The sequence below is a fragment of the Achroia grisella genome, unplaced genomic scaffold, assembly GCF_030625045.1.
Source record: "Achroia grisella isolate CSIRO2021 unplaced genomic scaffold, CSIRO_AGI_Agris_v1 utg512, whole genome shotgun sequence".
NCBI lineage: Eukaryota > Metazoa > Arthropoda > Insecta > Lepidoptera > Pyralidae > Achroia > Achroia grisella.
In genome coordinates this window covers 3,652,403-3,673,275 of record NW_026712906.1, presented here as the reverse complement: position 1 = coordinate 3,673,275, position 20,873 = coordinate 3,652,403, and the positions used below count along the sequence as shown (strand labels likewise).

General features: G+C 32.3%; 3 protein-coding genes across 3 annotated transcripts in view; 2 read left to right on the top strand and 1 right to left on the bottom strand.

The window, feature by feature from the left end:
- The first annotated feature begins 155 nt into the window (after window positions 1-155).
- On the top strand, window positions 156-2,892 carry LOC131846734 (PHD finger-like domain-containing protein 5A). Its single transcript, XM_059196116.1, has 3 exons — window positions 156-367; window positions 454-644; window positions 1,585-2,892. Exons 1-3 carry the CDS (start codon window positions 316-318, stop codon window positions 1,672-1,674), a joined length of 333 nt encoding a protein of 110 aa, XP_059052099.1. The 5' UTR covers window positions 156-315; the 3' UTR covers window positions 1,675-2,892.
- An 869-nt stretch (window positions 2,893-3,761) lies between these two features.
- On the top strand, window positions 3,762-7,191 carry LOC131846728 (PHD finger-like domain-containing protein 5A). The gene is made up of 3 exons (XM_059196110.1): window positions 3,762-3,884; window positions 4,419-4,609; window positions 5,793-7,191. Exons 1-3 carry the CDS (start codon window positions 3,833-3,835, stop codon window positions 5,880-5,882), a joined length of 333 nt encoding a protein of 110 aa, XP_059052093.1. The 5' UTR covers window positions 3,762-3,832; the 3' UTR covers window positions 5,883-7,191.
- A 1,547-nt stretch (window positions 7,192-8,738) lies between these two features.
- LOC131846815 (kinesin-like protein KIF12) overlaps window positions 8,739-20,873 on the bottom strand; it is a 29,955-nt gene continuing 17,820 nt past the window's right edge. Inside the window, exons 6-13 of the mRNA XM_059196225.1 lie at window positions 17,253-17,393; window positions 16,038-16,179; window positions 15,256-15,492; window positions 14,567-14,682; window positions 13,207-13,311; window positions 12,594-12,708; window positions 11,968-12,187; window positions 8,739-8,865 (exon numbers count right to left, since the gene is read on the bottom strand). Of these exons, the coding sequence (XP_059052208.1) occupies window positions 8,739-8,865; window positions 11,968-12,187; window positions 12,594-12,708; window positions 13,207-13,311; window positions 14,567-14,682; window positions 15,256-15,492; window positions 16,038-16,179; window positions 17,253-17,393 (1,203 nt within the window). The remainder of the gene's footprint in view (window positions 8,866-11,967; window positions 12,188-12,593; window positions 12,709-13,206; window positions 13,312-14,566; window positions 14,683-15,255; window positions 15,493-16,037; window positions 16,180-17,252; window positions 17,394-20,873) is intronic.

The window sequence follows — 20,873 nt, the reverse complement described above, 5'->3', positions numbered from 1 at the left end:
TTATTTTATAATATTTTATTTCATTAGCAGCGATGATGTCTGTTCATAATTATTAAGAAAATATATATATACTATATTTTACCCGCAATTTTTTAATTGCTACACTTTCAGTAATCTAAAAATTTTATCTGTCAACACCACATCGCAGTCGTAAATAGCATTGCCTCAAGTTTTTGCAAACTAAACATTTAGGTTATATTATACCGCCTAATTGTAATAGTATTATTTTTAAGTTTCAATTTATTATAGTAAATTAATAGTGTAAAGGCAGGTAGGGTATATTTGTATACAAACAACAGGGGTTCCCTTTAGAATATGGCTAAGCATCATCCAGATCTTATTTTCTGTAGAAAACAGCCAGGCGTAGGTAATGAATATTGTTTTTTTTTAATTATCTCATCTTATTAATTAACCATAATAAATAATGTATTCCTAATTTATTTTATTCTATAGCTATTGGTCGTCTGTGCGAGAAATGTGATGGTAAATGCGTAATTTGCGATTCATACGTACGACCATGTACATTGGTGCGAATATGCGATGAGTGTAATTACGGCTCCTACCAAGGGAGATGTGTTATTTGCGGCGGTCCTGGAGTATCCGACGCATATTACTGCAAAGAATGCACCATTCAGGAGAAAGACGTAAGTATATACACTGAGTTCAAACCACCAAAGAACAGTATTCAAAGATAAAATTAAATATGGAATATCGGGAACTATTTACTAAAACTGCTGAAATTGTCCCGTTTATATGTGCGTTTACAAAAGCCATTTCATAAATAGAATCCTCTCAGTCAGTAATATCGTTTTTTTTACATTTCTGATAAAAGACAACAAACATCCATCTATCTATTCCTAGATACTCACAAACTTTCGTGTTTATAATATTAAAAACATAAAAGAAAAATACAGAGGAAAACAAACAATCACATTACAATAATTTAATTTCAGTAGTAGAATCAAACCTGAATTGGTTTTGATTTAATGGGATTGAAATGTTGTTTGTTTGTTTGTTTGTTTAATAAAAGTCCCAAAATCTATTTAGATAATAAAAAAACATGTAATATAGTATTATGTAGCAGTAAACACTGTTTTCTTATTTCACATTTCTTGTTACTTGTTACTATCATCTGATTGAGTGCTAAATTGGACCAGTTTAGCACAGCACTGGTTACCCTCAAGACGCCTGAGCTCGAGTAAACATATGTTATCAAAATAGTTTATAATCCACATTCAGATTTGGTTTGTACAAAAACAAAATATACTACATTCAGTTTGCATCTTTGTTCAAGTCACTGGAATGTGTGCTCATCTCCATTTCAAATACTTATGTATGTGCTTTAAAGATGATTATTTAAGACATTGGAATGACAAGGTGCAAGGAAATAGAAATAATCTTTATTCAAATAAACTCATTAAAGCGTTTTTTGAATAGTCATATAGGTAATAGGATAAATAGACTTTAATCTACATTTGACATTTTAACATACAGAAATAAATAAAATATTTAAAAAAAGAACAACACATTTTTTGTACAACATATAATTTTTTTTTTCATATTAATGTAATGATTTTTTTTCAGAGAGATGGCTGTCCAAAGATTGTGAACTTAGGCAGTTCAAAGACTGATCTGTTCTATGAACGGAAGAAATATGGATTTAGAAGACATTAGCTATAGACATACATTTTTAGTTTTAAGTTATTTTTTATAAGAAATTTGATTGGGTCCAAGGAAACATTTGAAACTGCTTTAGTTCACTTGAAATAGTACATAATTTGAGGGTTCATTTAAAGTCAACTATCATCTATATAATAATATTAATAACACATACTGTTTGTATGTGTGAGGGATTAAGTGCTATTCCAATTACAAAAAAAAATAGGATTATTTGACATGTTACAAAATGTGTTACACTCGAGAATAGTAATGCTATTCTTGACTGTTATGATGTCTTCTTGTTTTTTTATACGATGAAGGTACCAGTCAAGCACATGACCCATCTGGTAAATCATTAACCATAGCCTATGGACACCAGTTTAGATTTCAAGATTAAAAAGTACAGGCATTGTTGCTAAATAACAGAAATGGGTAGGATTAATTTCTTGTCCAAGTTAATTTAAAATAATATATGTAACATGTAAAATATAATATGTACATGTATAATCTCACGAGTTAAATTGACTTAAGTAAAAATATACATCATTTACTTTCTGAAAAATTAAAAGTAGTTCTGGATTTACTATTATTTCATGAACTAAAATTAATACCATTGTCTTGTAACCTTAAAACTTGTTAATTATAATTTTTAAGTATAACAATTGAAATGTATAAAAAAAATTGCTTATACTATAGATTGTTCCTATTATTGTGTATCAACGAAACATTATTAGTTGGTGTATTTTATACTGTCTATAGTACAAAATGATAATTTTATATTTGTACATAAATCAGTTGTAATTCTTAAACCAAATTGATGAGAACTTTTTGTAATATTAAAGGTTTACACTGATTTTTCTAGTCCCAGGAGGATGTAGCAGCTGTAGCCTACTACATTAAAAAATATTGGATTCAGATATATTAGATCTGGTAATAATATTATTTTCCTATATATATTGTAATTAGTATAAAAATAAACATTACCTTGGTATGTTGGATATTGTAGTTTTTTAGGTGGTACCTAAAGATCAGGGGTTAGGAACGAGGGTGTTAAGAGAGTCACACTCAGTTGCACAGTATCTGGCTATACATGTGACTGTTAGCCTTGTTTGAAAGTGAAAACATGATATTTTGTAAACTGTTATTAATCCTTTTAATATTTTACGCTCTCTAACACCTGTTACTGTTTTTTTTTGAGTGTACGATCAGTGTATTTACCTAGTGCAGTAATAAATAGAAGTACCTATAAAGCGGTTTTATTAAATCATCCCCAAAAACGCGATACAGTCATACTGTTAATTTTTTTTTCTTTTAATAATCGTGGACAATACACAGCGCCATCTATTGTTATGTTCAGCGGCGCTTGTGTTGTGAGTATGAGACAAAATATAAATAATGAATATATTTTTTTAAATAACGTTACACCCAGAAGAATACAAGCAATCATGCTTATGATTTTATGTTTGTGTACGGTTTAGAATACCGAGGTCGTCAATAGTATTGTGTAATCGAACCCGCTGGGGGGAAGGGGATTGTTAGTAATGTGGACTAATGACCCCATTGCTAGCAATGTACCATGTCAGATCGACCTCCACACGGTTCCCCCTGGAAACCATCATGATACATTCCCGGTAAATTTGTCACGTTGGGCTAGCTGATCTGACTTCATGTTCCTCCTATCATCCTCCACTGGTGCCCCGCCAGCGTAGGTGAGTGCACCATTCCATTATAATCCTTTAAAAAAAAATCGAACCCGCTACCAACATGATAACTTCCATAGGAGTAAGTCTCAAAATTTCAATTTCGTCTATTAAAAATAAATTTTTATTTTATAACACTAAACTTATCATTTACATTTTTAAATATGTCTAAAATAATAAATCAACAAACACAAGTATATCAAAATATTCTCCGGTTTACTTAAAAGCGCTACATTTTATTTTAATCTGTCAACACCGATTTATTATCTACAACTTCCATAGTTGTCTGTGCTACTACTGCATTATTGACTTTCATTCATTCATCTTCAATATTTCATTCATAATAATATTGTGACGTTACCTTAATTTGTTTTAAGCAGTTTCATTTTATTTATTTTGTTTTTAAGTTTCAAAATATCATAAGTAGTGCAGGTTGTTTTGTGAGTCTACATTTGTATACAGTGCACTAGAAAATGGCTAGACATCATCCAGATCTCATTTTCTGCAGGAAACAACCAGGCGTAGGTAAATAATTTTTTTTTCAATCGTTTTATCTTTGTAATTAATCGGTATAACCAACCCGTACTATTGATATAAACTTTGTATAAAGTAATTTCAGTGGGTGACCTCTATTCTACATATCTGAGCAGCCAAGCAGCTTGCTCTGTAACCTGTTTCGGTTTGAGGGTGAAATTTACCAGTGAAGTTACAGGGTACAGAAGGGCATGATATCGTAGCCCTTCGGAATGGCAATCAATGCCATGTAACATCTGTGGTCCTGTTTATGTATATAGATGACGGTTCGTTTAGACAACTGATATAAATACATAGATATGTTATTTTATAAATACATACTTAATATACATACACTCAGACTGTTGCAAACAATCATACTCATGAATACAAATGTTTGTACCATATGAGGAAACAAACCAGCGACCATCGGATGTAAAGGGGTGTGCTAAACTGCTAGATCACCAATGCTGTTAATGTATATCTAAAAAATTTGTATGTCAAAAAAAATACAACTAAAATACTTATCAGCTATGTTTTTTTCAGCTGTGGGCCGTGTCTGCGAGAAATGCGATGGTAGATGTGTAATATGTGACTCATTTGTGCGACCTTGCACCCTGGTGCGGATATGCGATGAGTGTAATTACGGCTCTTACCAAGGGAGATGTGTCACATGTGGTGGCCCTGGTATATCGGATGCATATTACTGCAAGGGATGTACTATTCAGGAGAAAGATGTGAGTATTAATACAGAGATGATAAACTTCACTTAACATAATAATATTGACTTCACAATTCAACAAGCACCATCTCGTCCCAAGCTAAGCAGAGCTTGTGTTATAAGTATGAAACAATTGATAGATATTTCTTGTAAATATAGACATAATATGTATAGTGTACACTCAGATTAATACAAATAATAATACTCATGAATATAAATATTTGTACTATATAAGGAATAAACCTGCAACCATCGGAAGTAAGGAAATATGCTAAACTGCTAGACCATAGGCTGTCAATATAATACTAATATTAATATAATACAATTACCTTAAAAAAATATTTTTAAGGTAATTGGAATGGTTAAGTAGATATGGACTCTCCTGACAAATGCCAATAGTTGCTTATATACCGCAAACAATACCCCAAACATTACACCATTATGTGACATCTGAAGTACCCCTTGTGTGTTGCCTATACAGAGAATCGAGATGTCATGTCTCTATACCCTATATTATCAGTAATTTACTAGTTACAATGGCTTGCATATTGTCAAAAGATTGTTGCATAATAATATGATATTATATTTTTTTTAATATTATGGGGTAACTTTATGAAGAGGCTTTTTCATATGATTAAGCAATATTAAATTGTTTAATAATAAGCAATGAAACTATGAAATAATACAATTAAGATTTATTCTATTCTATTGTACTTTATCAATCATACTTCAATAGAGAATCTATTAAAAAATGTATTAAGTATTGTAAAATATGTTCGCAAATGTTATGTAAATTAAACTGATATAACAATGTTGACAAGAACAAAAGAATTAAGATTTCTCTGAACTCTAACGATGAGTTTCAATATATATACCCAAATATATAGTTTGGTAGAGCTATAGAATAGAATTTGATAACTGAGTATTTTAATTTGCTCAAGTTCTCATCATCATCATCACCATCATAATTATCATCATCATCATCGTCATCACCATCATTTCAGCCCAGAAGACATCCACTTAAGTCCTCACATTACTTTAAAGAGAACAACTGTCTCAAAGCAAATAATATCCACTATGATTCTATATTGACTCAAAACAAATCAAATCAAAATATCTATATTCATGTAGGTATATTACAAACTACATTTTATGATTCCTTAACAGATTATTTTATATGTTTATATTAATTGTTTCAGAGAGATGGCTGTCCGAAGATTGTTAATTTGGGCAGTTCAAAGACTGATCTGTTCTATGAACGGAAGAAATATGGATTTAAGAAACATTAGCAGAAATAATTCATTTTAGTTATAAATGTTATTATTAATTGTAAGTTATTTTTTATTTTTGACAGGGTCCAAGTAAAGTACAACTTGAACACTATTTTAGTGTTTTTAGAGAATTTTAACTCTCACATGATAAAAACTGACAAATGTTACCTATAGAACTAATATCATAAAAATAACAAAGTCCTCTGACGCCCATGGCACCACATTCTAATGATACATCATAACCACCAGACATAATGAGCAAAATCTAATGCTTCTTATTTCTTTTGACTTAATTCATTCTTGGTAGATTCAACTAAAAGAAAATGACAGGATATTCACAAAGAGAAAATATGACAAAACTATATAATAGCTAATATAGACTTAAATAAGATGTTTGGTAAAAAAAAATATAAATCAAGGGTTATTTGTTTTTTTAGATTCAAATCTATATAATAATATAAACATTGTTTAATTAAAAAAGAAATACATACAATGTATATATTACATTGTATGTATTTCTTTTTTAGTTTGTAAGTTATCAAAACTGCCTACTACACGAAAAATACAAATAAGTTTTTATTCATATTTCACACTGACTCTCTCTGGAATATCTTTAAGAAGAAAACTGCTTGAATGGCTAGTTTAAAATGATTCTAAGGTGTTTGCTCGAAATTGTGGGAATTTATTAAAATGTACCTGTTGACGTATTATAGATAATAATGTAAACTGATTACAAAGCGTCCGTTATTAACTTTAAATTATAATGTATTTAAAATAAATTTTAACATAGTACATATAATATAAGTGAATATATGGTAGTAATATTAAAAACATAATATCAACAATAGAATAAAATAAATTTATTAGTTAATTTATACGTAACAATGTTAATATTTGTAACATGTTGTGTTGAAGATGTGGAGTGCCACAAGGCAGTTACCTAGGACCTGTCTTGTTCTTTTACATATAATGTTACGGTAATATTTACAATTACATTTACTAGATAGAGGGAAGTATTTATTTTCCAATGACTGCAAACATCAATTTAATTCTGATGACGGTGATATAGTGGGTTTTAATAAACATATCAGAAATAAGAATAAATTACAGAAAGTCATAAAAGTTGTCGTAGTTTCAGCACTGAATAATTGTGATCTTAATTGTGATGTGAATTAAAAATAATATAAATCCATTAAGTAGTATTATGAATGCCTCGTCCAATAAATAAGATATATGAATTGAAATAACACGAAGTATATATTTTTCTATTTTAAATGTACTTGTTGATTATAATTGAATGTCTAAATATAATTTGCAATATTATTGTCAATACTGTTTAATGCAAATAAATGTTATTTCATTAAAAATATTATTTTAGTTTACATTATGAATTACTTATAATATATAGTTTATACACATTCCTATGTATACATACGTAGGAATGTTTATAAACTATAATGCGCCGTTTACTAATTTTCAATTTGCCTTATGGTTGACTGGTGGAGAACGCCCTTAGGTGTTAACTTCGCCATATGTACATTTATGTCTTATATTTGTGCATTAAAGTTTAAATAAATAGGTATATTGAGACTATATGTATATATTGTTTAAAACAACTTCATAAAAATACTTTGGATCGCTCTATATAGTATTAAAAGTCTACACGTACATAATTTTGTTGGCAGAGGATATAATAGTCAAAGAGTGAAAGAGGCATACAAATATTTGTAGTGTGCTCCGAATCCGTGACCATTGGAAGGCAAAATAGCTTATTTTTTTTAAGAAAATTGCGGACGGAGGAGTATGTGATTTCGGACACTTATAGTTTATATGGCGAAGGAGTGCAGAATGCAAATATTTTATAATAAATACATTAAATTAATAAAAAAAAATATTACACACACAGTGTAGGACGCCCCGAAGTTAGGTTGCGCGATGACATACGTAGGGTTGCGGATAGTAACTGGATGAGAAGGGCTGAAGATCGTGCCCAGTGGCATGCCTTGGGAGAGGCCTATGTCCAGCAGTGGACTGCAGTGGGCTGATGATGATTACACACTGACCACCATTTTTATGACGTGTGGAAAAATCTTCACGAATCGTTCCGACGTCGTCGCATGTCGGAGCAATGGGGTAACGGGTGTGTCAGATTCTTACAATAAAACTACATGAAGTTCATACAATCCTATGACGATGTCGCGGGGTCACCTTAGACGACCATTGACGCAAGAAATGGGAATATCTATACGGAAGATGGACAATGGGTAAGTTCTACGTTGAGTATAAATAAAATAATGAATAACCTCTTAACTACACTCATATTTATTTAATTTCACATTTTTAAATTCTATGACTATACAAAAAATAAATAATTTTATATAAAGATATCTATGTATATATAGTATAACTAGTTTACTTAGGAAATGCAATAGTAAATATCTACAATATTAAATTACTAGGAAAATAATATTATTGTCACAAAATTTCTAATTACATTAATCTATATGATCTATATGAATGCAATATTTACAATTTATTTAAATTGTGCTATTTTACATACTTATTTCGATTTCCTTTTTGTAAAGTAATACATACATTCGTATTATATAAGAATGTTGCAAAGAAATATAAGAAAAATATGATATATATATTTCATTTTCAAATAATGCTGTCATGACAAGCTGTCATGCAATGGCAACATTCCCGTCATATCACTGGCATTACAAGCATTCATACCCTGCAACCACTTACCATCAGGAGATTATATTATATTTTCTTAGAAATTTGACCAATTCATGATTTTAAATTTCCGACGTTAATAATTTGAATTGATGTAGAAGTGTTCGAGATCATTGTAGATAAGAGATGTTGGTTCTAGCTGTCCCTACTGGCGTTGCTGCTGGCCGTCGACGCGGCAGGATTGGTCCAAATGTTGGCCTCGCTAGAACTGGCCTCGGAGTATGCCGGCCGAGCGGGAATTATTGGTGATCTAATACAAACACTGTAAATTGAAGTCAATTTAGCCTAACACTTAATATTGCATATAAAATTAAATACCTCTTGGACTTATATTATCAAATCAATATATATTATATTTTATTGTTTATGTAATTATATATATCTTTAAAATAGCAAATTCTCAAAAACAATTCCAAAGAAAATTGTTCAAATTAATAAGCGTCATCCTGTATCATAATCTTAAATCCAAGATGGCGGATATTCGTCATTAAAAAGATATGATATATTAGTAAATATAATTATATTTCGATAATTTAGTAATTAAAATTTATAAAATATAAGCTAGTTATGTATACAATAATTTATTTAATTATATAATTGTAATTAAATCAATTATTGCATTAAGAGTATTATTAATTTATTACTACACCCCTATCTAGTCATAAATTCTGTAAATAATAAAGTATGAGAAATTCTATAGGCGACTAGTGGCCATATTGGCTGCAGTGTTTTATGTCCGGTCGTCTTCCATGTGACCCCATTGTTCGCAATGAGTTGACTGACTTGGACCTATCTCTACTAGTGCAATATAAAAAACTTGACAATTTATTGTAAACTTTGTTATAATAACAAAATTTACAATAAATTAATATCTAACAGATTTTTTTTACTGGCATGATTCGGTCCAAATATATGACGGAACCCCGCCACCAGATACTGTATGCCAACCAATTACCCCTAAACTACCAATATGCAAGTATAAAATAACACTTTAATCTTGGTATTACCTTAGCGTCTCTGTAATATAGCGGCATTATATTTTTAGCGACATTAATAAATACAGAACTATTTTCTTCATAATATCAGAAAATAAAAGATATAAAAATAGGTATATCTATTATTCTAATTCACACGTGAATCTTAGTGCTTTTTATTATTAAAGTATTTATATATATAAAAGCTAATATATAAATCCATCTGAGCATAATTTATTATACACATTAATTCTGTTTACAAAAGACTATTGTTATACTACGTAGGTACTATATTTCGAACGTTAAGTAGATACCTAATACAATTATATCTAAATACAAGCTAGGCTAAGTTAGTCCTTATAACATTATCTATCTGCGAGAGAAAGTCCGTACAAATCGGTCCAGCCGTTTCCGAGATTAGCAAGAGCAAATGGATAACAGTTTTTTTAAATTAAAATAAAAAAAACTGTTAATTTGAAATTACAAACGGACATTTCAATTTTATTATATTTTATTTATTTGAACAGATTAATATGTTACAGACTGTATTTATGATTAGGTAAAAAAAAATTGTGCGTCCATAAATATTTAAATTATACAATCAATTGGATTGTACCTTTTTTCCTGATAAATAGTGACCTTACAGTAATAATAACCCCAAATAATTAACAAAGAGCCATCAAGTCCCAAGTTAAGCAAAACTTTGAGTAAAGGATACAAGACAACTCTTATAAATACTTAATATTTTTTGGTAAACATACATTATAGACATAGAAAACATCCAGCCAATACAAATAATGGTACTCATGAAAACAAATGTTGTGTGCCGTGCGAGGACTCGAACCCACGACCATCGGAAAGTAAGGTCGACTATTAACCGAGTTAATTAGTTAATTACTCCTAGAGATCGATTTAATTACTTAAATTCGCAGTAACGGGCTACCAGAAATAATTTAAGAAATTCTGCTCAAATGGATTAATATGAGAATTAAATTGAACTTGCATGTTCAAGAGATCATTTATTGAAACTTATTTATTTCCATAGCATGTGGTTTGTGATAATCATGCAGCGTTCAGCAATGATGCTGTGCCACTGACCTCCGTGTCTTAGAATATCAGCTCAGTCCAAACATTGTCCTACGAACAGCACCAAATTATATATTAATTTAGCACCTACTGGGAATGACACCCCGCTAACGTTAACCGTTAGCGAAGGATGCACTATACCATTATCATCCATATTAAAAAACTGTGAATCACAAAGTCCCCGTTGGAGAGTAGTAGTCGTAGCATGTATACATACACTATATTGTATATTACTTAATATATGTTTATGTAAATCCTCATATATATTACCTGTAGTTATATGTTATGCATCTTGTATTAAATACTGCACTATTTGCTAAATATTTTTAATACTTACATATGTTTATTTTGAACTATTATTATTTATTATAATTATGTAATTTAAAGAATTTACTATGTTTTCATCTGTCGGACAGTTATTTCGATATTTAATAGATATATATTATTTTGTTTAATTACTCTACCCACAAATATTTAGAGCGGAAACCTGATCACCGCTGCTGGAAGCGTTATCACCTTCTTTATTGAAGATCAAATTCCGATCGACATTGAGTTTACACCGGTATTGCGACGTGTTTCGCTTCTAAATGAGGCATTATCAGCCATTGAATAGAGTTCGGACATAGCTTGGAAGTCTAGTGTAGACTTTTAGGCGACTAAACTGCGGTTTTGACGAATTGTTTCGGCTTCACCCAGAAGACTTCTTTAGGATGAGTGCTGCTCGTCCTTAACAATTGTCGCGAGAGACGAAAATATAGCATATTTATTAATTTACCGTATACAATTATAAAATATTAAATGATATATTATAAAGTAGACTGACTACTGAAAGCGTATAATTTCATGATATGAATGTATAGGATGCTTATAAATATATAATTGAAGATATTCATTTTGAATTATTCCTAATTCGCCATGATTAACGTCAACATATGTTACCCGTGTTAGCAGGCGGGATAATCAATTCATAATGAACAAAAGCACATCATAGGTTTTACTTGTAACAATATTATTAGATGCGAAGATGCGAAATGTAGAAAAGAAGGATAGAATAACTTCACGCCGTAATATATATCACAATTTTGAAAAAAAGCTTGAGAAAGTGCTAGAAATATCCTCAGTTATGGTTAATATATATATATAACTACTTCAGAATTTCACGATGAGTCAAATCTTCGACTGTTATCTATTTTCATCCATTACAATTTTTGGACTTTAAATTTTGGACTAAACTCATTATTTTTTGGAAACATTAATATGTGCATTATTTGTTTAAATAGTGTAAAAACAAAGGCGAAACTTACGAATTGACATCTTCTAATTTCTTCAGCAGCCTCTCGTTCTCTCGACTTAATAACTCCTGGTCTTTCAGTAGTTGGTCCCTAACACCGAATAATTCAGAGTTTTCCGTTCTCAGCGCGGAGTTCTCTTCCATATGTAGTTGTACCAGGTCGACCAACTCCGATTGTGGCAGTTGATACAATTTGTTGGGTTCAATGCGGGTTGGAGTGCGATTTCGTTGATCTGAAGTAAATTCAATTGGTTTTAGTTCAGTTATTTGCGTATTTATATCAATTGTCTAGTACCCATAACATAAAGTCTGCTTAGCTCGGGACTAGACGGCGCTGTGTGAATTATTCAGGATTGTTATCGTTGTTTAAAAATTTACTAACTTTGTTGTTGAAAATAATAATATCTCAGGACAATAATAATAATAACATAGCGTCATCTAGTCCCAAGGTAAGCTTGTGTTATGGGTACTAGACAACAGATATAAATACATTGATACATAAAACACCCAGACCGATACAACCAATCGTACTCATGAATACAAATGTTTGTACTGTATTACGATTCGAACCCGAAACTATCGGAATTACAGCGGAGTGCTAAACTCCGCAGGACCATCGAGGCTGTCTAAAATACTCACTGTAATCAATGTTGTAATCAGTTTGTACATGTAACGCCGTCCTTAGGTGTTGATTCTCCGCCTGCAATGCTTCAACTTCTCTTTTCAGACTCATTATAAGAGCATCTCTTGCATCCTGGAACAAATAGAGTGTGGCAACTTCTTTTCCTTCTTTTAGAGTATTCCATGAATGACCGTGGAGTCGGGTCTATTGTGTAGCAGAGAGGGGAACTCCTAGCAGTTCCCGGGACTTGTGACCCAGGTGTATGTATATGGTCCCTTTGCCAATTTACGTCAACACTTCTCACCTCGTGGTTGACATTTGCCATCAAGTCTAGCTGACGTGATGGGAAGTGTCTCTTCTTTCAGACCTTCCTTTACTGACCTATATGTTGGTATAGGTAAAAATATAGATCCAATTTTAAATTCAATTAGGGATAATGTCTCCCTAATTGAATTCATCATTTGAAAAGAATAAGGGCTGAGTTTCTTGTCAGTTCTTCTTGGATCGAATGCACTCCGAACTGACTTACATGAATACCTAAAGATAATTTAATTTGATCCTTTCTTAATAACCTTTCAAAACTTCCTTTCAATGTACATTTCAAATATAGAGAACGTAAGAAAAGCTCACCATTTTCACAATAGGTTTTGATTTAATCTTTTTCGCCCGCGCGGCGTATCGCAGTGTGTTAATAGTTTCGCTAACATTTGATCTCGTGGGTGCTATACAGGCAATCTGTAAACAAATTAATTTGTAACCACCTTTAATGTTGTAGGTATTTCATAATTTCTATTAATCACGCAAATAAAACTGATTTAATAATCCTTTTACTTACTCTGATAACTGTATAACTAAATTTGAATATTAGAACGAGTTACAAATAATATAAAAAAATAAGTAATTTTAGGCATTTATCCCGGAAATGTCGTACTAGAATAATATTAAAACAATGAAATATCATTTTATCTCCAGGCAGCTATAACTTTAAACAAAAACTTTATTGTTTGTAAACTTATTTTGCAAAATTCTAAATAAATGTTTTTGTTTTATAATTTGGAAAGTCAAAGTAACGTAAAAGTAAATTTTAATAATAATAAAAATGAGATGATCCAAATGTCTATGTTAAAATTATTTATTCATATAGAACATGTTTGCGATCGCAAATAGCCATTTAATATATTTAAAAATAAAATTATCAAAATTCAAATTTGGAACGTCAGGCATAGAACATCGATGTTATTTTATATACATTTTGCACTTCCTCTCGAACATTCCGTGGCGTCACTAATAAATTCAGTATACAATATATTTATTTCAATAATACAACAAATTAAACATTGCAATATTCCTCCAGCAAACAGAACACTTTCATCGCTATCCCTACCGTCCAGTAGGTATGGACTACTAAAACACTTGGATATTTGAAAAATCCACGTTCCCTTGGATACTATGTTTGAGAACGTCATAGTAATTTCATCAAGAGAGATTAAAGATATGAGGCAAATTATTTAGAGATCATAAATTTATTGAATATAAAACGCACGTTGATAACCTTCTTTCACTGGGTGAATATAATAATTTTTTGAAACGGGTGTCTTCTTGTCAAATACTTTTGTAGTTAATGTATTATAAATCTATACACATAAATAAAATGGAGTATCTGTTTGTAATATAGAAATAATCGTTTTTTACTACATGCATATGAATATAAATACGGTACATACACCAAAATAACATTTTTTACAATTTTTGTCTGTCTGTCTGTGTGTCTGTTTGTTCCGGCTAAACTCTAAAAAGGCTGGACCGATTTTGACGGGACTTTTTTTTGCCTGTAGCTAATGTAATAAGGAGTAACTTAGGCACTTTTATTTTAGAAGCATAAAGTTAAATTCCACGCGGATGAAGTCGCGGGTACGACTAGTAACAAAATAAAATCATTCCTCCTTATAATTTAGATTGAGATAACTAAACTTAAGTTTGAGACACTCACCATCAAAGTGACCCCGTTACCAGCGAGACTGTCCGCCAACAGTTTGGTGAGCTTGCTGTCTCTGTATGGTATGTGGCCTCTCTTCTTGCCGTCACTTAGTTGCGCTATGCAGTATCCTGTGATGACAATCATTATATCTGAATAATATTCGATAAATTACTTGTACCAGACAACTGACAGAAATACTTAAAGTACATTTTCTGTGAATATACATAGAAAACACTTATGACTGATACAAACAATATTTGGATTTCCTGTGGGGAAAAAATTAGGGAAAAAATCCTTCATTTAGATCCGCTCGCCCCAGGGGTTGGACGAAGGAGTACTGTGAGGCTCATGAAGAACCCCAACGTTCCTTCGCCGAGTAGCGAAATCGGAACGCGGGATCACCGAAGCATTGACGGTCTCGGTGGTCTAGTGGTCACACCGCTTAACTGCCGATGGTCGCGGAATCGATTCCCCGCTGCGTACAACCATTTGTATTTGTAACCATATTATGCATTAAGTATTTCTATCAGTTGTCTAGTACAGGCCAGTTATCGTAATAAAACAAGTCAGTTATCGAATATTATTCAGATATTTAACACTTATATATGATTTCTTGGGTTTTTCTCGTAAAAAATCTGTAGCATTAAAACAGTTTCGGAACCTTTAAAAACGTTTTTAAAAAAATGACATGAACAACTCACCTAGCACCATAAGACTTCTATTAATATTATTCGCCTCTTCTAATGTCTTGCCGCTGCTCTGCGTCTTCTTGGTCATTTCGCTGCCTGCCAGGTCCACAAAATTGATTTTGCCGTGAGTGGAGCACGAGATGTCTGTGGTGGCGCGTAGGTCCCGCCGCACTCTGATGCAGAGGACGGTGTGCGAGCGGGAAGAGTTTGTGTTCATGGCATGGGACCCTACTGACCTATTGCGCATTCCTGTGAAGTGATAAATAAAAATAAATGTAAATTTCAACACATTTGCTCGTAAAATAGATCTAATTTCACTGATTTTAGATATATAAAGCAAGCTGCTTTATATATCATGACACGTGTTTTATAAGCTTATAAACACACGTGTAATAATTTTATTTTCACAACTTATTTCCACTCATGTGCAGGGGGCACATGAGTGGAAATAAGTTGTAACTTTATTTAATTTTTTTTTTTTTAAGTTTTGTGTTCTGAAAGATATTTAAACCTTCTATTCTTATATTTTCTCCCTTCATTGCTTATATCTTAATGGCATCATCATCATCATTGCCTTACTGTAACGTCGCTCTTTCTTTTCCACTGATCTCTATCAGCCGCCATATCTAATGTTACTCTTCTTTTATACATATCATCTTTCACACAATCCATCCATATTTTTTTATATGCCATTAATTCTTAATGACTTAAAATGTTATTCATCATCTTTTAGATTTACATCTAAACATAAAATAACCATCATATAGATATTTCATTATCTACAGTCAGCTTACCTTCTTCTAATACAGCAAAAAGATCGTCCAATTCTTCGCAGTCTACCATAAAAAGATTTTCAACATAAAAACTTCTACTCTCTTTAGACCAACGCACTTGGAGAGGCTTCCTAGCTGTGCCTGGGTTGAGAAGATCGATCACCTGTAATTGTAATTGAGTAATATTGCAAATTGTTTTTTTATAATATATTCACATGGTGCAACAATGTTTTAGGCATATGGATATTACGGGCTTTGGGAAAACTTCGTGTTCAATCCGTGTTATCAAAAATTCTATAATTTGTTACGTCTGTTATTTTTAATTGCTTATAGTAACTAAATTACTAATTGTCGTGGCTTATGATTTAACAGCTTGACTTATACCGAAATGTCGTGAGTTTGAATCTGCCAAACCAAAAAACTTTGTCTATTTATGTAATACGAGTGGACGCTCATCGTTCAAGAAAGCTTCGAAATTTGACTATAATAAAAAAATACAATCTTTGAAGCTAGATGTGTGTGTCAAATATTGTGTAATGTTTTTTTATTGATTTAAAATAATGTATTATTTATGCATCATAAAAAAATATATTCTGCACTCCTTCTCCATACAAACTAAAAGTGTGTTGAATTTCATACTCCTCGCACAATTTTCGTAAAAAGATGTACGAAGTTTTTGCTTCACGCATTAATATATAGATATATTTCTGACAGACTCCGGTGATGGAAACACTGACGATGATCTCGGTGGTCTAGCGGTCTAGCACACCGCTTTACGACCGATGGTCGCGGTTTCGATTCCTCGCACGGCATAAACATTTATATTCATGAGTATGATTGTTTGTATTGGTCTGGGTATATGTATATATTTACAAAAAAAAAAATCTATGTATTTGCATCAGTTATCTAGTACCCCTAGCTTAACTTGGGTCTAGATGGCGTGAGTTGTCCCGAGATTATAATTATTACTGACTACAAACAATGTGAGATTTCAATACGAAGGCACACTTATATTGTGGAATGAACTACCTGCCGAGGTTTTCTCGAGAGACTACAGCATGGGGGTTTTCAAGAAGGGTATATTAAGGTTTCTTAAGGGTCGGCAACGCGTATGTGACACCCCTGGTGTTTCAGGCGTCCATAGGCTACGGTAGCCGTTTACCATCAGATGGGCCGTATGCTTGTTTGCCACCTAAGTGGTATAAAAAAAATTAAAGAAAATAGAAATGACCTTACCTTCTCATTGTATATTTCTAAAAATGACGCCTTCAATATGAAATGACATTCCGGCCTCTCCTTTATCAGCTGGAACAGGTACACGAAAGAGCGCACCACCAGCCCGTGGTTTGGGGCATATGGACTCGCTCCACTTTCCACCTGCAGAACAGTATATAATTCTACATTTCTTTTATTTATACTTTATACTACGACGTTTTCAGACATTCTTACGGCCCTCTGATGGAAACGGACGTCTATAGACGCCTGATACACCAGGGAAGTGCTCTTTACTGACTCATAAGAGATCTTAAAATACCCTTCTTGAAAAATAGCTATAATCACTCGAGAAAACGTCGGCAGGCAGTTTACACCACAAGCTCCTCTGAAACTGTACAGGCCGAGACCACTTAGGTTCCAGAGTCTGTGGATGAATTCCCTGTCGATAGCGAGCGGTGAGATGGTCAAAGGTAGCCGTGGGCATCATGTCGAACAATTCATGGGAACACGGACTGTGTTAATTAAATAAGCATATACTCGAATATAGTAATCACATAATATAAAATGAAGTCCCAGTCGCTGTCTATCCCTATGTATGCTTACCTTACATAGGGACTTACCTAAACCTTTGAAACTATGCAATGGTTTTTTTAATAGATAGAGTGATTCAAGAGGAAAGTTTATTATAACACATGTATACCCGTGCGAAGCTGGGGCGAGTAGTAAATATATAAGTGCAAAAATGTAGGTACATATGATTTAAAGGAAACAATTGCTATTCTATTAATACTTCCACTGTGTCGATTTATGATTATTATAACGACATTGTCAGAAAATTTTACGTCACTCATTGTCTCAAAACAATAATGAAACTATAAATATATGTTTACATATTATAGGCGTGTAAATTCTGGAATAACTATATTACTATGTTTATGTATAGTTATCTGTCTGTAGATATAGATAGATAACTACAAAATGTTAATAGTCACGGCATGAGGGCATGCGACATTATGAATCGTGATGGTGTAAATGTTACACGCGGTCGATAAATATTTAGTTTCAAATCACATGCTTTTTAACTAGACCGTGGGGATTTCAATGTACATTCGTGTCGTGACAGACTAATCTAGAAATATTTGTATTGTTTATAACTTAACCATGTGGGCATATTTCGCGCGCTAATTAACTTTTTTTAGGAAAGGTTCAGGAATGTCTTCTATACAGCTAAAGTTTTAAGCATTTTTTGTTTTCATTAATAACAAGGTAGACCGACGATCTGGTCAAGATCGCTGGAAGGCATTGGATCCGAGCAGCGCAGGACTGATCGTCGAGATCTTTGAGGGAGGCCTTTTGTTCAGCAGTGGACGTCTTCCGGGCTGAGGTGATGATGATTATTCGAATAGAACATAATTTAGCTAAAGTTAATATGTATTTTGTGGGTAGTGCATTAAATTTTACCATATGACATGAAAATACTACTACAACAATACTTTGGATCTACCTTTTAATGAATTTATAAATAAAACTACTAAATAAATAATAAAACTTATAAATGTATAAGAAAAACTTATTTATAAATACTTATTAAATAGAAGAATACAACTTTGTAAACAATTATATACGAGATGAGTTTGGATGGCATTAATCATTCAGACATGGGTTATACTACTATACAAATAAATAAAATTGTATTGTGTCTGTGTGTAATTTAAAATTAACAGCGTTTCACTAAATGCATACAAAAGTATATCCACGGCATTTAAATAAAATAAATTAAAAAAAAATCTGTCTGTCTTTCTGCTTGTTCTTGCTAATATCTGAAACGGGTGGACCGACTTTGATGGGACTTTCATTTGGAGATAGCTAATGTTATAAGGAGTAACTCAGGCTATCATTATTTTAGGAATTTTATTTATCTATATATTAATAAAAAAGTAAAATTCCACGTGGACGAAATCGCAGATAATAGCTACTTATAAATATGTTTTTGCAATATGTGTTATACATACACAAAGATGGATTGATAAAAAATAATACGAACACAAAAGATCGAAAGCTTCTACATGCACGTGACACCCTGGTGTTTCTGGCCTCCATAGACTACGGTAACGATGGACCGTATGCTTATTTGCCACCAAGTAGTATAAAAAAAATCTTCCATAAAAGAAACTCGCTAGCACTAGTCTACGGTAACCGTTTACCATCAGATGAGCCGTATGTTTGTTTGCCAACATAGTGATTTAAAAAATATAGGTAATTTAAAAATTCTTCAATATAATAAGCTGGCTAGCACATAGTGATAATGTAAACATTAAATCAAATCATCAAACAGATTGGATTGACCATCAAGTTTGTGGCCACTGTCATTTGGCTTTGTACAGGATCGTTAATCATTCGTTACCAACGAATACAAACTATAATTTACTGTTTAATAGCTCTAGAGGCTTCTATTGTTAATATAACCAATATCTGAAATCTATGTAATTTTGTTTCAACTTGTTTAGTTTTGAAGCTATTTCTGTTCACTATTTATGTCGTCCGAGTATAATATTAATTGATCAGCATTATTGCCTTGGATTTCCATTATTTGTGGTCGCCGCAATATCATCCTCCTCACCTTAATGCACTACTCAAAATACTATGCAGTAAGAGGTTTTTTATGGATAACTAGCTGTCTTGGCAACGTTGTTTTGCCTTAAAATAAAAAAAAAATTGGGGTTGGACTACCCCTAACATTTAGGGGGATGAAAAATAGATGTTGGCCGATTCTCAGACCTACTCAATACGCTCACAAAATTTCATGAGAATCGGTCAAGCCGTTTCGGAGGAGTATGGGAACGAAAACTGTGACACGAGAATTTTATATATAAGATAAAAGAACAGCGCGCCCGCCTGCGCTACAGGTTTACGCTGGCGGGGCACCAGTGGAAGATGACAAAATGAACACGAGGTTAGGTCAGTTAGCTAATAGTGACAAATTTGTTAGGAATTTATCACGATGGTGTCCAGGAAAACCGCGTGGAGGTCAATCTGACTTAGTACATTGGTAGTAATGGGATCTTTAGTCCACACCCTGAAGTACGAGGTTAGAGAGCCAATTCGACTCATTGTACGTAATTGTATCAGATTTATTATTGCTTCGTATTAAATATGTTAAATATTTTGAGGTTGGGCTTATATTACTTGCTTGTATACATATATATTACTCACATAGTGCCTATGGAATATTTTCTTATATGTTCATCTTCTTTCATCTTCCTTATTCCATTTATTTGGGGTCGGCGTAATACGTTTTTCGCTTCCATTCATCCCTGTTCGCAGTCATCGCTTTATTTACTTCCTTTCTTACCATATCATCTTTCACACAGTCCATCCATCTCTTTTTCGGCCTTCCTCTGCCCTTATAACCATCCACATTCATATGTAACACCTTTCTTAAAATATTATCCTCGTTCCTACGCATTACATGTCCATACAATTCTCTTATATGTTCTACAATTAAAAATATTTTCGAATTCGGTAAAACAATAAAAAAATCGGTTAAACATTTCATGAAATTTCCTTTACATATCTATACATATAAATAAAATTGGAGTGTCTGTTTGTAATATTGATAATGAAATATCCGTTTCTTACTAC

Excerpts from the sequence above, each read along its gene's own strand:
- LOC131846728 (XM_059196110.1), top strand. The coding sequence starts at position 3,833 with ATGGCTAGACATCATCCAGATCTCATTTTCTGCAGGAAACAACCAGGC. Across the intron at positions 3,885-4,418 it reads CAGGAAACAACCAGGCGTAG|CTGTGGGCCGTGTCTGCGAG; the intron begins GTAAATAATTTT and ends TGTTTTTTTCAG. Across the intron at positions 4,610-5,792 it reads GTACTATTCAGGAGAAAGAT|AGAGATGGCTGTCCGAAGAT; the intron begins GTGAGTATTAAT and ends TAATTGTTTCAG.
- LOC131846734 (XM_059196116.1), top strand. The coding sequence starts at position 316 with ATGGCTAAGCATCATCCAGATCTTATTTTCTGTAGAAAACAGCCAGGC. Across the intron at positions 368-453 it reads TAGAAAACAGCCAGGCGTAG|CTATTGGTCGTCTGTGCGAG; the intron begins GTAATGAATATT and ends TTTATTCTATAG. Across the intron at positions 645-1,584 it reads GCACCATTCAGGAGAAAGAC|AGAGATGGCTGTCCAAAGAT; the intron begins GTAAGTATATAC and ends ATTTTTTTTCAG.